Source organism: Dreissena polymorpha, chromosome 6 (assembly GCF_020536995.1).
Source record: "Dreissena polymorpha isolate Duluth1 chromosome 6, UMN_Dpol_1.0, whole genome shotgun sequence".
Classification (NCBI taxonomy): domain Eukaryota; kingdom Metazoa; phylum Mollusca; class Bivalvia; order Myida; family Dreissenidae; genus Dreissena; species Dreissena polymorpha.
In genome coordinates, this window is record NC_068360.1 from 79,244,759 (window position 1) to 79,259,976 (window position 15,218).

The 15,218-nt window shown below is 37.1% G+C and overlaps 2 protein-coding genes across 2 annotated transcripts; one reads left to right on the forward strand and one right to left on the reverse strand.

Annotated features, from left to right (window-relative positions):
* Positions 1 to 1,833: 1,833 nt before the first annotated feature.
* On the reverse strand, positions 1,834 to 7,890 carry LOC127835330 (uncharacterized). Its single transcript, XM_052361700.1, has 3 exons — positions 7,806 to 7,890; positions 4,325 to 4,760; positions 1,834 to 3,804 (listed from the first exon to the last, which is right to left on the reverse strand). Exons 2-3 carry the CDS (start codon positions 4,617 to 4,619, stop codon positions 3,665 to 3,667), a joined length of 435 nt encoding a protein of 144 aa, XP_052217660.1. The 5' UTR covers positions 4,620 to 4,760; positions 7,806 to 7,890; the 3' UTR covers positions 1,834 to 3,664.
* On the forward strand, positions 7,845 to 15,218 carry LOC127835842 (uncharacterized). Its single transcript, XM_052362270.1, has 14 exons — positions 7,845 to 7,884; positions 10,192 to 10,340; positions 10,450 to 10,505; positions 10,618 to 10,765; positions 10,894 to 11,126; positions 11,247 to 11,367; positions 11,806 to 12,010; positions 12,114 to 12,359; positions 12,503 to 12,930; positions 13,145 to 13,237; positions 13,509 to 13,742; positions 13,791 to 13,913; positions 14,041 to 14,385; positions 14,433 to 15,218. The coding sequence occupies exons 1-14, from the start codon at positions 7,845 to 7,847 to the stop codon at positions 15,216 to 15,218; spliced, it is 3,207 nt and encodes a 1,068-aa protein (XP_052218230.1).

Below are 15,218 nucleotides of genomic sequence, written 5' to 3' on the forward strand. Positions count from 1 at the left end.
AAATATAACCATTTATAACTAATGAAACCCGTTTACACATATAAGAAAAGGAATTTGCCAGTTATATATAGAGAAATTGAGTGCTTTTCGGTTTCACATGAAGTGCTTTTCGGTTGGTATATTGCCGATATATCCAATTTTGGGCATTAATACCTCATGTTAAACAAAAGATAGTATACATATGCATGAAATATTGCCATTTATAACTAATTAAACCCGTTTACAAACAATAGACACGATTTTTTCATATATATAGAGAAAGTGAGTGCTTTTCGGTCTTCATATGAAGTGCTTTTCGGTTGGTATATTGCCGATATATCCAACTTTGGTGATTCATACATCATGATAAACAAAAGGTAGTAACATATGCATGAAATATAACCATTTATAACTAATGAAACCCGTTTACACACATAAGGGAATTTGCCAGTTATATATAGAGAAATTGAGTGCTTTTCGGTCTTCACATGAAGTGCTTTTCGGTTGGTATATTGCCGATATATCCAATTTTGGGCATTAATACCTCATAGTCAACAAAATGTAGTATACATATGCATGAATACAACCATTTTTAACTATTTAAACACGTTTTCACTCAAAAGAAACGATTTTTTTGTATATCTAGAGAGATAAATTGAGTGCTCTTCGGTCTTCATATGAAGTGCTTTTCGGTTGGTATATTGCCGATATATCCAACTTTGGTGATTCATACATGATGATAAACAAAAGGTAGTATACATATGCATGAAATATAACCATTTATAACTAATGAAACCCGTTTACACATATAAGAAAAGGAATTTGCCAGTTATATATAGAGAAATTGAGTGCTTTTCGGTTTCACATGAAGTGCTTTTCGGTTGGTATATTGCCGATATATCCAATTTTGGGCATTAATACCTCATGTTAAACAAAAGATAGTATACATATGCATGAAATATTGCCATTTATAACTAATTAAACCCGTTTACAAACAATAGACACGATTTTTTCATATATATAGAGAAAGTGAGTGCTTTTCGGTCTTCATATGAAGTGCTTTTCGGTTGGTATATTGCCGATATATCCAATTTTGGGCATTAATACCTCATGGTAAACAAAAGGTAGTATACATATGCATGAAATATTGCCATTTATAATTAATTGAACCCGTTTACACACACTAGAAACGATTTTTTCATATATAGAGAAAGTGAGTGCTTTTCGGTCTTTATATGAAGTGCTTTTCGGTTGGTATATTGCCGATATATCCACTTTTGGGCATTCATACCTGATAATAAACAAAAGGTAGTATACATATGCATGAAATGTAACCATTTATAACTAATTAAACCCGTTTAAACACACTATAGACGAATTTATTTTCATATATATATATAGAGCGAGAAATTGAGTGCTTTTCGGTCTTCATATGAAGTGCTTTTCGGTTGGTATATTACCGATATATCCAATTTTGGGCATTAATAGCTCATAATAAACAAAAGGTATTATACATATGCATGAAAATATAAACATTTATAACTAATTAAACCCGTTAACACACACTAGAAACGATTTTTTTTTCATATATATATAGCGAGAAATTGAGTGCTTTTCGGTCTCTATATGAAGTGCTTTTCGGTTGGTATATTGCCGATATATCCAATTTTGGGCATTAATACCTCATAATAAACCAAAGGTAGTATATATATATATATATATATATATATATATATATATATATATATATATATATATATATATATATATTTTATAAGTATTACCAAGTATTTGTATAATTTTCCCTGCTTTATTAATTATCAATGGGAAAAAAAGACAATTAAACACATGATAATACATATGAATAAAAGATCATGCATTTATTCTAAAATTACAAAATGTTTACACTAAATAAATTTTATACCACAAATGTTTCGCATTAAAATATTGTACACTGTAAAACAAAACTATGGAAGAAAGGAACACACACTTAGACAAGTTGTTTTTCTCTTACAGCATTATCAATAACCGTGGAATGTAGAAATGAGAATGTTAACATACAAAACATTACACCCATTTACAAAAAAATAATAACAATAATAACAGAAACACAATTCTTAAAAGTAAAAATAGAAAAAATACTACTACTTATTTTTGAGGCATAACTGGAGACAAGATTTTCCAAAAGATTCCAATGAAGTATTTTTCAGATCCTGGTCAATCGTGCTATGGAATATTGTACATAAGGCCGGCTCTGGAAAAACGGGGCCTTATGCATGTGTGTAGAGTTGAACATGATAAGCCTGTGCTGTCTACATATGCTAATAAGGGACAACACTTTCTGTAAAGACTTGAATTTGTTAAGAGGAGATTTCCTTTACATGAAAAATTCCATAAAATCGGAAAGTGTCATCACTGACTAGTCTGTGCCTACTGCATGGCTAATCTGGGACAACAAGCATTTAGCCCTGTTTTCCAGGAGTGCCAAACACATACATTCAAAATAATTGGTAAACCACTCTTGCAATACTGATCGCAGTTTTAGGTTTTTTGTACAACACATTCATCAATGAGTAATTATAAGTGCAAGTACAATACAAAGTATATATATACAGCACTGACAGATGCATCATGTCACACAAAAACACAAACAGATTGGAATAAATTGGTGTAATAAATCACAATTTACAATAATACAATATTTATTTTACAAATCAGTATGTGGACATTTGGGTGTGTGCTAAATTAAGCTTCTATAGGAAAGATAAAAACACACAGAACTTATTTTTGGAGTTTTTGAAATGGTATGTTTGAAAAAATAATATGTTCAAACGTAACAGCATAAATATACTAACATACAAAAAGAAAGAATTATGCAATTGATATCAATCAGACAGTTAACTCCACATTTAATTTGTATTGTAAATATTATAAATTAAAATCATTTCAATGGTTAATCGTATAGGACATGCATACAATTAGCCTTATTAACACAAAACATCTTCAAATCAAACAGTTGGCAAACAATGCCATCATTAATAAATGAATGTAATGAAGCAAGATCCATATAGCAAAGGAAACCTTCAAAATAAAATGATGTATAACAAAATAGTACTCAAAAAATTGATAACAGATATTTAGAGAAATAACTTAACAAACATGTTTTAAAGTGAGTATCATGTATATAATGAGGTTTGAGCAAAGAATTATATAACTGTTATATTCAAATATGACGCTAAAATGTTGACTTGTAATGGTGTTTTAATCAGTTCTTATTTTCAACAACCCATGCTTAACTTAAGAATAAGGACCATGGATAGACTCAGACTTGAGAAAAACAACCTCTATGGCTTTGTATACGCAATTGGCCACTTGCCTGAAATACAAGACTAGGGTTTCGTGAGTATAACATACATTTATTTTATGATAATGTTCCTGGAGTTTTATATTTCCATAAAATGTAAACATGTTCATGCCATCATTGATGCATAGGATTGTAAAGCATTATTTTCAATATGTAGATTGATGTAACAAGAGGCAGTAAATGCCAAGACAAATCCTTTAAGCAATTATAGAACATTACAATTTTAATAATATTCATTATTCTTAAGACTCAAATCTAAGAATCAGATCAACGAACTTAATATGGACCCAGATTAGGTCTATAGAAATGGCCGTGGAGGTGTCATCTGGTTCGTTCCATGTATGACGTGTCTGTGTGTTCAGACTGTGTGGAGGACTGTGTGGATGGGTTGACTGATTCCCATCGCACTGGACTCTCAACTGGTACACGGTTGTTAAGTGCATTGGCGTAAGCAGCACCACCTGAAATGAACCAAGGGGGTCAAAATGAATAAGTCTATTTTATAACTTTTTTGTTGAAAATGTGACATAAGCCAGGGTCATATGAACTATTTTTAAAGTTACATTTTTCAAGTGGTTTTCATAATGTATTTGAATTATGGTTATTTGTATACGACTTAATCAGAACTTAGTATGTGACGATATTAAAAGTATCCATGGAGTAGTGGATTTGGTGTCCGCCTAGCAACCAGGTGGTCACTGGTTCGCTTTAACAATGAGTATACAGCTGCAGCCCTTGTTATGATCTTTCCAACTCAAAAGCTAAGTGAAAATGGCTATGTGAAAACAGCACAAAAACAGAACAGCCTTAATAATGAGCAACTCTGAGTCTGTTCAGGTTTGATGCTTTTAACTACTCATTAGTACCTGAGGGTTGGAAATCAACCTTTCAAACATGAATCTTGAAGAAAATGTCTTTGATTTAATTTAATCAGCGACTACAAATGCGTTAAAATGAGTATGCAAGCGGTAATGGGTTCACCTGTTCCCATGACACCTGTGGTCACAGTTGGAATGATGCTCTCCCCAAACTGTTCACCACGACGAGCTCTTTGTCTCTTACGTAATGCTCTGAACACTATTATCATTGTAATAATTATCACAACAGCAAGAACAGCTATTGTCACAGCAGCCACTGTGTCAGATGGGTAACTCTTGAAATCTTCATCGTGAGGGTTATAATTGTTGTCCTGTCCAGAGTTAGTGACATTGGCTGCAGGCGTGAGCGTAGATGGCACTGGGATCCCCACATTACTGCCAATGTCCTCTAAAACCATAGTGGAAGGAGACAATGATGTCTGATCAATCCTTCTTTGACTTGGTAATGTGTGACATAGTTCTTGATCAAGTCTTCTTTTCACTGTTTGCTGTCAAGCAGTTTTGAAATGGTTGTCTGCATTTCAATTAAATTCGTACTTCTGAAACAAACATGAGACAAATAAATATTATCATGGTATTTCCAACAACATATCTCTTGAGTTTCTGCTTTAAAGGGACTTGTTTACATTCTTGAATACATTTGTACTATAAGTTCATTGTCACAGATTAAAAATTATGTATGCATAAAATTAAAACAAGCAAAACAACACTAGGAAAAACACTAAAGCAAACTGTTTTATTGGTATTCATCAAACAAATTTATGAAAAATATTAAAACCTTTTTAATGCTTTTCATAAAACATTTAGACAAAGCATGTATAACAGATATAGAGATGAAACTATCAAATTCAAAAGGCTGTGGAGTGCATAAGCTTTTGCTTTTAGAGATTCAAGGTTCAAACACCAGGGGCAAAAACATTGTTTTATTTTATCTTTGGCCATGTAATTATAATCATTAAAAACTAGTCCAAGTATTAAAGGACATTTAGTAAATTCATTAAATTACACTTTTGAAAATAAACAAAATCTCTTAACAAAGCCCTATATTACTTAAAGAACTTCAACATTCAAGTGCGTAGCAAATGAGGTGGAAGGGGTTGCGGCTGCCCCCTGAATATTTCGCCTAGTCATTGATACATAAGTCGCAATATGTTTTGCCATAAAATCTATGTGTCTGTGAATGCTAATGTTAATGCTTTGACTCACATGGTTTGTGTCATAAACAGGGGATACATCCAGTTATATCCAAATGTTGTGATGGCACTGTTTTTTAATAAATTGTATGATTCTTTTAAACCCAATGCTTGTCTTAAAAACAGATAAGTTGTCTTTTAAAAATATTTTTTTCTCGAAATTGGTGTGATTTATAATTATAGATTATATTAACTGAAATTCGTACAGTTATAGATTATTTTATTGGCAATATGCAAAGAATTATAAATGAGTGAATTTCTCATTTATAACAATGAATATTTCTAATCAAACCAGAATTGTATGTATTCAAAAAGAGCATGCACAAAGTAGAAACCAGAACAATTTTTATTCCAAGCCAAGTTGTTGCATGCGTTTCATAACTTGATTATGAAGTGATTAGTGATATTCAAAATTATGGGGTTTTTTATAGGCCATTTAATTGTTATTTTTTTACAGTCAGGATTTCCCACGCATGCGCAATGTCTGGTTGGGAAACGTACTGGTTACAGTAACGTAAAGCATATAGATACAGGTATGTGTTTTGTAAAGGAATCAATAAGAAAAAATGAAATGAACATCCTAAAACCTAAATAATATTCATAAGGTATCATCTTTTGTACCAATATTGTATATTGATACATTTAAGTGCATCTTAATATAGATAAAAAGTTATTAAAAAGTCTCAGAGTAAAGGTGGTCTTGGATTTTGTGTTTTTGCCAACCAGTGTATGGGTCTAAACTTTGCGGGTGCCTGTGAGGTCACTCATCAACTGGTCTATGCATATTTTTGATAATAGTAATATTCATGATAATGTTATTATTAAATTATACATATGTATGAATTTATATTTTACAATAAATTGTATTTGGAATAATAGCTTTTCAAGCATGTTACATTTTGCCACCCCAATGTTTAACCTTAGCTATGAACCAAGTTATTTTTTGTTCATCATTTGAGTCTCAAAGGCTGCAATATGAAACAAGAGCACCGCATAACGGGTGCCAAGCTCAGCTGCGGGTGCAGTTTTGAATAAACGAAAGCTTGTCAGATTTTTTTTTAGAGGTCACAGTGACCTTGACCTTTGACCTAGTGATCCAAAAATGGGTTTGGCATGTAGAACTCATCAAGGTGCAGCTACATATGAAGTTTCAAAGTTGTAGGTTGAAGCACTTTGATTTTAGAGCAAATGTTAAAAACCTTAACAAAATGCTTAGGTTTTAACACATTGCTGACGGGGGACGACAAGCTGGCTATGGCAATATTCTCCCTACCCAATGACTCACAGGTTGCTTGCATTATTGGAATGTGCTAAACATGTTTGTACTAATGCTCTGAAAAATTATAAGTAACATCAATACGTTATCACCATAGGACTAATTTAAAAACTCAACTTGTGGTTTTAACAGAAAAATCAAGTTAAAAACAAATTCCAAGGACGGTAACTCAACATACGTTCAATGGATTTTTTTTTCCAGTTTTGTTTTTCTTATGTAATTCCCTTCAAATTATGTATAACATCAATGGGTTATCCAAAAAATGCTGTTGTTTTTTTAATTCGCTAGTTCTGTACGTGATATATTGACAATATTTGAAAAAAAGATGTACATGATTGGCAAGGGACAGTGGTTGGGTCGGGCAAAATGTATGATACCGCTGCCTGTAAAAATGCACTAATCCCATTAATAGAGTGGGAGGTAAATAATTAAAAATGTATGATCATTAAAGGGATCTTTTCACGGTTTGGTAAATTGACAAAATTGAAAAAAGTTGTTCCAGAATCGCAAATTTTCGGTCTAGTAAATTATGATATTTGTGAGGAAACAGTATTTCTGAACATTTGCCATGTTCTAATATAGCCATTATATGCATCTTTTGACGATTTAAAAACCTTAAAATTATAAAGCATTGCAACGATTGAATAATTTGGAGAGTTCTGTTGTTGTCGTTTAATTTGTGAAACTACGAAGACTGTTTATATAAGGTATAAAATACGCCTGCTTTGTATGCTTGGCAGGATAGCTCAGTTGGCTAATGCATTTTTACTTCAGGATTCCGGGGGTCACTGGTTCGAGCCGTGCTGAGGGCTTCTTTTTTTTCCTTTTTTAAAATTTTATTTTTGATTTTTTACTGTAGCTTTTAAAATTTAATGTTAACAGTCATCAATATAAAGCATTTAATGACAAACTTCAAAACATGCCAAAATCTGTGAAAAGGCCCCTTCAATTGACACTTTCTCAATAAATATGTTTCGAATACAACAGTTTTCATTATGTCTAAAATCATATACACTCATATTTAACTATTCATTATTTTAATGACACGACTTTCATAATAATTCATAGGAACAAAGTCGCATTAATAAATGTTACGAATGTTTTTATTGTCTCACCTGAAAGTGAAATATTATTATCACCTGTATTACCCGGAAATGAACAATAATAACAAAGCTCGCGCCACCTACCGGCCAGGTAAATTTGTCTATTTGTCGGTCATTTATTTTCCCGTTGTTTACTAGTTGAGGTCGCAGAACAATTAATTCTCTGTAGATTGCTAACATCGTTTACAGATATAACGCATTTCACCGATTACTATTACGTATTGTTTTTGTTAAAAGGATAATTTTATATATGTTAATATACTATGTATACAGTATATATTGTTTTATTTTAAAATAACGGGCTTATAAAATATTTTTTTGAATAATATACAATATGACGATGATGGCGTTATAAAATTATATATGTAAGTAACTAAAATTGGCTATGTGTTGCTTGCTTGTTTTTATGATACATGCTTTTTGTGCTCGCTTGTTTTATGTTCCATGCACACTGTGATATATGCTTGTTTTTCCAGGTAAGGAAACTGATTATTAAACATGTAAGTTAAATCATTATTAAGTTAAATTTACCTTCATCATATGTTTTAATGCTTATTGTGATATATGCTTTTTCATGCAACTAAACTGATTATTAAATAGGTAAGTTGCTAAATTGGCTTGTTGTTGCTTGCTTGTTTTATGATTCATGCTTTTTGTGCTTGCTTGTTTTTATGTTTCATGCAAACTGTGATATATTCTCTTTTTGTCATGTAAGGAAACTGATTATTAAATATGTAAGTTATATCATTATTAAGCAAAATATACGTTCATCATAATTTTTAATGTATGAAATATATGGTAGAATTAATCTTTTAAATTGTATTACTTAAATTAGTAATTGTGTTTTTCCTTCTATATCTTACTTTTTTTTACTATAACACTCACGGCTTACTTTTAAAAATGCATAATAAGCTTTCGCATGTCAGTTTTTACTATTGTATGCCAGCTTCTTGTTTTTACTAGAATTATGTAGTATTTTATATGTGTATATATTTTTTATATAGTTATATAAAGTTATTATCATAAGGCTTGTTACTAAAACTAATTATGCCTTTGGTGCTATAACAAGAAAAATGATTTGTATTTATATATGCCCTGTACAGAACAATTATACATTTGAATGTGTCGGTAAATAGCTATACAAAGCTAGTGTTAAACTGTCATTATTGTAAACCGACTTTAAATAAAATTTTGTATATTGTATCTTGTAATTGTGATGATTGTAGCAATACTGATACTACTACTGCTACTGCTTTTAATAATAATAATAATAATAGTAATAAAAAAAATATTTTAGATATAATTATTATTTGATCAAATGATGATGATGATGATGATGATGATGATGATGATGATGATGATGATGATGATGATGATGATGATGATGATGATGATGACGATGATGATGATGATGATGATGATGACGATGATGACGATGACGATGATGTCCACCCACTCCAAATAACACCAAATAGTGGTTCTACACAGAGAACTCAAGTGTTCTAATTATGCCTATAATTATGCTTAAGGCCGGGTTTCCGTGCATCCGTGTCCGCGCTCCGCGTCCGCGTTCTGTGCCCGCGTTTCGTATACGGACACGGAGTATCTATTCCATGCATCCGCTTATTATATTAGCCTTTCCGTGTAAAAACCTCATTCCAAACGTGGTGGTACTTGGATTAGGATGTCGTTATTAGAAGAGCACACATTTTTATGATGACTGCTGCGGCAGTACTGCATGTTAGGAGACGGGAACGCAGACATAGATACTGGACACGTGCCATTATAAGACACCGTCAAACTAATGTATTTATTTAGATTCTAAAAACTTTATAATTATATTGATAAAGAAAACTGATTTATTGGTATTAGACAGACTTCAAAACTTATATGTGAACTCGCATAGACAAAAAAGAACATAAATATTGACTTCTTTTAGCGTTGTATCTTGTTTGAAATATATACTGTGTCTTTTGAAAAGCGATTATAGAGTGTACAATATGCAGACGATATAATCGCATATTACTATTCTCACTTACCTGAAACGCCATCAATTGACATTTGTTTGGCTATGCTTTGCCAGATGTTTGATGCAATGTCTTTGTCTTTGTATTCTTTCATACGTTGGTTGTATATTTCAGGGTATACTCTCCTGTGCTTATATATGCAGCCTCTGACAGATAGCAGCAATTAACCTAATACAATATAGTTTTCTGCACGATCAGATACCTCTATATTTATTAATATTTATGAATTGTGCATATTTAATTGTAATTGTGTAATGCAAACATAAAATTAACATAAATAAACTTAAAAGCAGCTAACTTTTGTCGTTTGAAAACATGTATCCCAGTGTGTCTCAATTATACTCTACTGCCAGTATTTTCTCTACTGTCAGGAATTGCCAGTATGTTCTCCACTGTCAGGCACTGCCAGTATGTTCTACACTGCCAGGCACTGCCAGTATGTTCTCCACTGTCAGACATTAACAGTATGTTCTCCACTGTAAGGCACTGCCGGTATGTTCTCCACTGTCAGGCACTGCCAGTATGTTATCCACTGTCAGGCACTGCCAGTATGTTCTCCACTTAGCATATTCTCCACTGTCAGGCACTGCCAGTATATACTAAACTGTCAGTATGTTCTCCACTGTCAGACACTGTCAGTATGTTCTACACTGTCAGGAACTGACAGTATGTTCTCCACTGTCAGGTACTGACCTTATGTTCTCTACTGTCAAGCACTGCCAGTATTTACTGCACTGTCTGACATTACCAGCATGTTCTCAGCTGTCAGGCACTGCCAATATGTTCTTCACTGTCAGGCACTGTCAGTATGTTCTCCACTGTCAGGCACTGCCAGTATTCTCTTTAATGTCAGATATTACCATTATGTTTTCACTGTCAGGCACTGCCAGCAGGTACTCCACTGTCAGTCACTGCAAGTTTGTCCTCCACTGTCAGTCACTGCCAGTATGTTCTCCACTGTTAGGCAATGTCAGTATGTTCTCCACTGTAAGTCACTACTAGTATGTACTCCACTGTCAGACAGTGGGTTTGTTCTTCATTGTCAGACACCGTAAGATGTTCTCCACTGACAGACACTGCCAGTATGTTCTCCACTGTTAGACAATGCCAGTATGTACTCCACTGCCAGGCACTGCCAGTATGTTTTCCACTGTCAAGCAGTGCCAGTATGTTCGCCACTGTCAGGCACTGCCAGTATGAACTCCACTGTCAGGCACTGCCAGTATGTTCTCCACTGTCAGACACTGTCAGATTATTCTCCACTGTCAGGCACTGGCAGTATGTTCTCTACTGAGAGATACTGTCAGTATGTTCTCCACTATAGTATGCACTCCACTATCAGGCACTGCCAGTATGTTCTCCACTGTCAGGCACTGCCAGTATGTTCTCCACTGTAAGACATAACTATTATGTTCTCCGCTGTCAGGCACTGCCAGTATGTTATCAACTGTCAGGCACTGTCAGTATGTTCTCCACTGTCAGGCACTGTCAGTATGTTGTCCACTGTCAAGCACTGCCAGTATGTTCTCCACTTCCAGGCACTGTCAGTATGATATACACTGTCAGACACTGTCAGTATGTTCTACACTGTCAGGAACTGACAGTATGTTTTCCCCTGTCAGGTACTGTCCTTATGTTCTCTACTGTCAAGCACTGCCAGTATGTACTCCACTGTCAGACATAACCATTTTGTTCTCAGCTGTCAGACACTGCCAATATGTTCTCCACTGTCAGGCACCGCCAGTATGTTCTCCAATGTCAGATATTACCATAACGTTTTCACTGTCTGGCACTGCCAGCAGGTACTCCACTGTCAGTCACTGCAAGTATGTTCCTCACTGTCAATCACTGCCAGTATGTTCTCCACTGTCAGTCACTGTCAGTATGTTCACCACTGTTAGGCACTGCCAGTATGTTCTCCACTGTAAGGCACCGTGGGTATGTTTTCCACTGACAGACACTGCCAGTATGATCTCCACTCTTAGGCACTGCCAGAATGTACTCCGCTGTCAGGCATTGCCAGTGTGGTCTCCACTGTCAGGCACTGCCAGTATGTACTCCGTTGTCATGCACTGCCATTATGTTCTCCACTGTCAGGCACTGCCAGTACGTTCTCCACTGACAGACACTGCCAGTATGTATTCCACTGTCAGGCACTGCCAGAAGGGTCTCCACTATCAGGCACTGCCAGTATGTATTCCACTGTCAGGCACTGCCAGTAAGTTCTCCACTGTCAGACACTGTCAGATTGTTCTCCACTGACAGTCACTGCCAGTATGTTCTCCACTGTCAGGCACTGTCAGTACGTTCTACACTATCAGGCACTGCCAGTATGTTGTCCACTGTCAGGCACTGCCAGTATGTTCTCCACTGTCAGGCACTGCCAGTTTGTTCTCCAATGTCAAATATGACCATAATGTTTTCACTGTCAGGCACTGCCAGCAGGTTCTTCACTGCCAGTCACTGCAAGTATGTCCTCCACTGTCTGTCACTGCCAGTATGTTCTCCACTGTTAGGCACTGCCAGTATGTTCTCCACTGTAAGTCACTACTAGTATGTACTCTACTGTCAGACACCGTGCGATGTTCTCCACTGACAGACACTGCAGTATGTTCTCCACTGTAAGGCAATGCCAGTATGTACTACACTGTCAGACACTGCCAGTATGTTCTCCACTGTCAGGCACTGCCAGTTTGTTCTCCACTGTCAGACATTACCAGTATGTTCTCCGCTGTCAGGCACTGCCAGTATGTTCGCCACTGTCAGGCACTGCCAGTATCTACTCCGCTGTCAGGCACTGCCAGTATGTTCTCAACTGTCAGACACTGTCAGATTGTTCTCCACTGTCAGGCACTGCCAGTATGTTCTCCACTATCAGGCACTGTCAGTATGTTTTCCACTGTCAGGCACTGCCAGTATGTTCTCCACTGTCAGACATAACCATTATGTTCTCCGCTGTCAGGCACTGCCAGTATGTTCTCAACTGTCAGGCACTGCCAGTATGTTGTCCACTGTCAAACACTGCCAGTATGTTTCCACTGCCAGGCACTGCCAGTATGATATACAATGTCAGACACTGCCAGTATGTTCTAAACTGTCATGAACTGAGAGTATGTTTTCCACTGTCAGGTACTGTCCTTATGTTCTATGCTGTCAAGCACTGCCAGTATGTACTAAACTGTCAGACATTACGAGTGTGTTCTCAGCTGTAAGGCACTGCCAATATGTTCTCCACTGTCAGGCACTGCCAGTATGTTTTCCATTGTCAGGCACTGCCAGTATGTTCTCCAATGTCAGATATTACCATCATGTTTTCATTGTCAGGCACTGCCAGCAGGTACTCCACTGTCAGTCACTGCAAGTATGTTCCTCACTGTCAGTCACTACCAGTATGTTCTCCACTGTCAGTCACTGTCAGTATGTTCTCCACTGTTAGGCAGTGCCAATATATTCTCCACTGTAAGGCACCTTGGGTTTGTTTTCCACTGACAGACACTGCCAGTATGTTCTCCACTCTTAGGCACTGCAAGAATGTACTCCGCTGTCAGGCACTGCCAGTATGTTCTCCACTGTCAGACATTGTAAGATTGTTCTCCACTGTCAGGCACTGCAAATACTTTCTCCACTGACAGACACTGACAATATGTTATCCACTGTTAGGCACTGCCAGTATGTATTCCACTGTCAGGCACTGCCAGAATGGTTTCCACTGTCAGGCACTGCCAGAATGTTCTCAAACTGTCAGACTAAACCATTATGTTCTCCACTGCCAGGCACTGCCAGTATGTTATCCACTGTCAGACACTGCCAGTATGTATTCCACTGTCAGGCACTGCCAGAATGGTTTCCACTGTCAGGCACTGCCAGAATGTTCTCCACTGTCAGACAAAACCATTATGTTCTCCACTGTCAGGAACTGACAGTATGTTTTCCACTGTCAGGTACTGTCCTAATGTTCTCTACTGTCAAGCACTGCCAGTATGTACTCAGCTGTCAGGCACTGCCAGTATGTTCTCCACTGTCAGGCACTGTCAGTATGTTCTTTAATGACAGATATTACCACTGTGATTTCACTGTCAGGCACTGCCAGCAGGTACTTCACTGTCAGTCACTGCAAGTACGTTCTCCACTGTCAGTCACTGCCAGTATGTTCTCCAATGTTAGGCACTGCCAGTATGTTCTCCACTGTAAGGCAGTACTTGTATGTTCTCCATTTTCAGACACCGTGGGTTTGTTCTCCACTGTCAGACACCGTGGGTATGTACTCCACTGACAGGCACTGCCAGTATGTTCTCCATTGTCAGGCACTGCCAGTATGTTCTCCACTGTCAGGCACTGCCAGTATGTACTCCACTGTCGGGCACTGCCAGTATGTTCTACACTGTCAGGCACTACCAGTATGTTCTCCGCTGTCAGGCACTGCCAGTATATTCTCCTCTGTAAGAAACTGCCAGTGTGTACTCCACTGTCAGGCACTGCCAGTATTTTATCCACTGTCAGGCACTGCCAGTATGTTCTCCACTGTCAGGCACTGCCAGTATGTTCTCCACTGTCAGGCACTGCCAGTATGTTTTACACTGTCAGGCACTGCCAGTATGTTATCCATTGTCAGGCACTGCCAGTATGTACTCCACTGTCAGACACTGCCAGTATGTTCTCAACTGTCAGGCACTGCCAGTATGTTCTCCACTGTCAGGCACTGCCAATATGTTCTTTACTGTCAGGCACTGCCAGTATGTTCTCCACTGTCAGGCACTGCAAGTATGTTCTCCACTGTCAGACACTCTCAGATTGTTCTCCACTGTCAGGCATTGCCAGTATATGTTCTCCACTGTCAGGCACTGCCAGTATGTTCTCCACTGTCAGGCACTGCCAGTATGTTCTCCACCGTCAGGCTATGCCAGTATGTTCTCCACTGTCAGGCACTGCAAGTATGTTCTACATTGTGAACTCCATTGTCGGGCACTGCGAGTATGTGCTCCACTGTCAATCACTGCCAGTATGTTCTACACTGTCAGGCAATGCCAGTATGTTCTCCACTGTCAGGCACTGCCAGTTTGTTCTCCACTGCCAGGCACGGTCAGTATTTTCTTCAGTGTCAGTTATTGTCAGTATATTCTCCACTGTCAGGCACTGCCAGTATGTTCTCCACTGTCAGGCACTACCAGTATTTTCTCCACTGTCAGGCACTGCCAGTATGTTCTCCACTGTCAGACACTCTCAGATTGTTCTCCATTGTCAGGCATTGCCAGTATATGTTTCCACTGTCAGGCACTGCCAGTATGTTCTCTACTGGCAGGCACTGCCAGTATGTTCTCCACCGTCAGGCTATGCCAGTATGTTCTCCACTGTCAGGCACTGCAAGTATGTTCTACACTGTCAGTCACTGCCAGTGTGA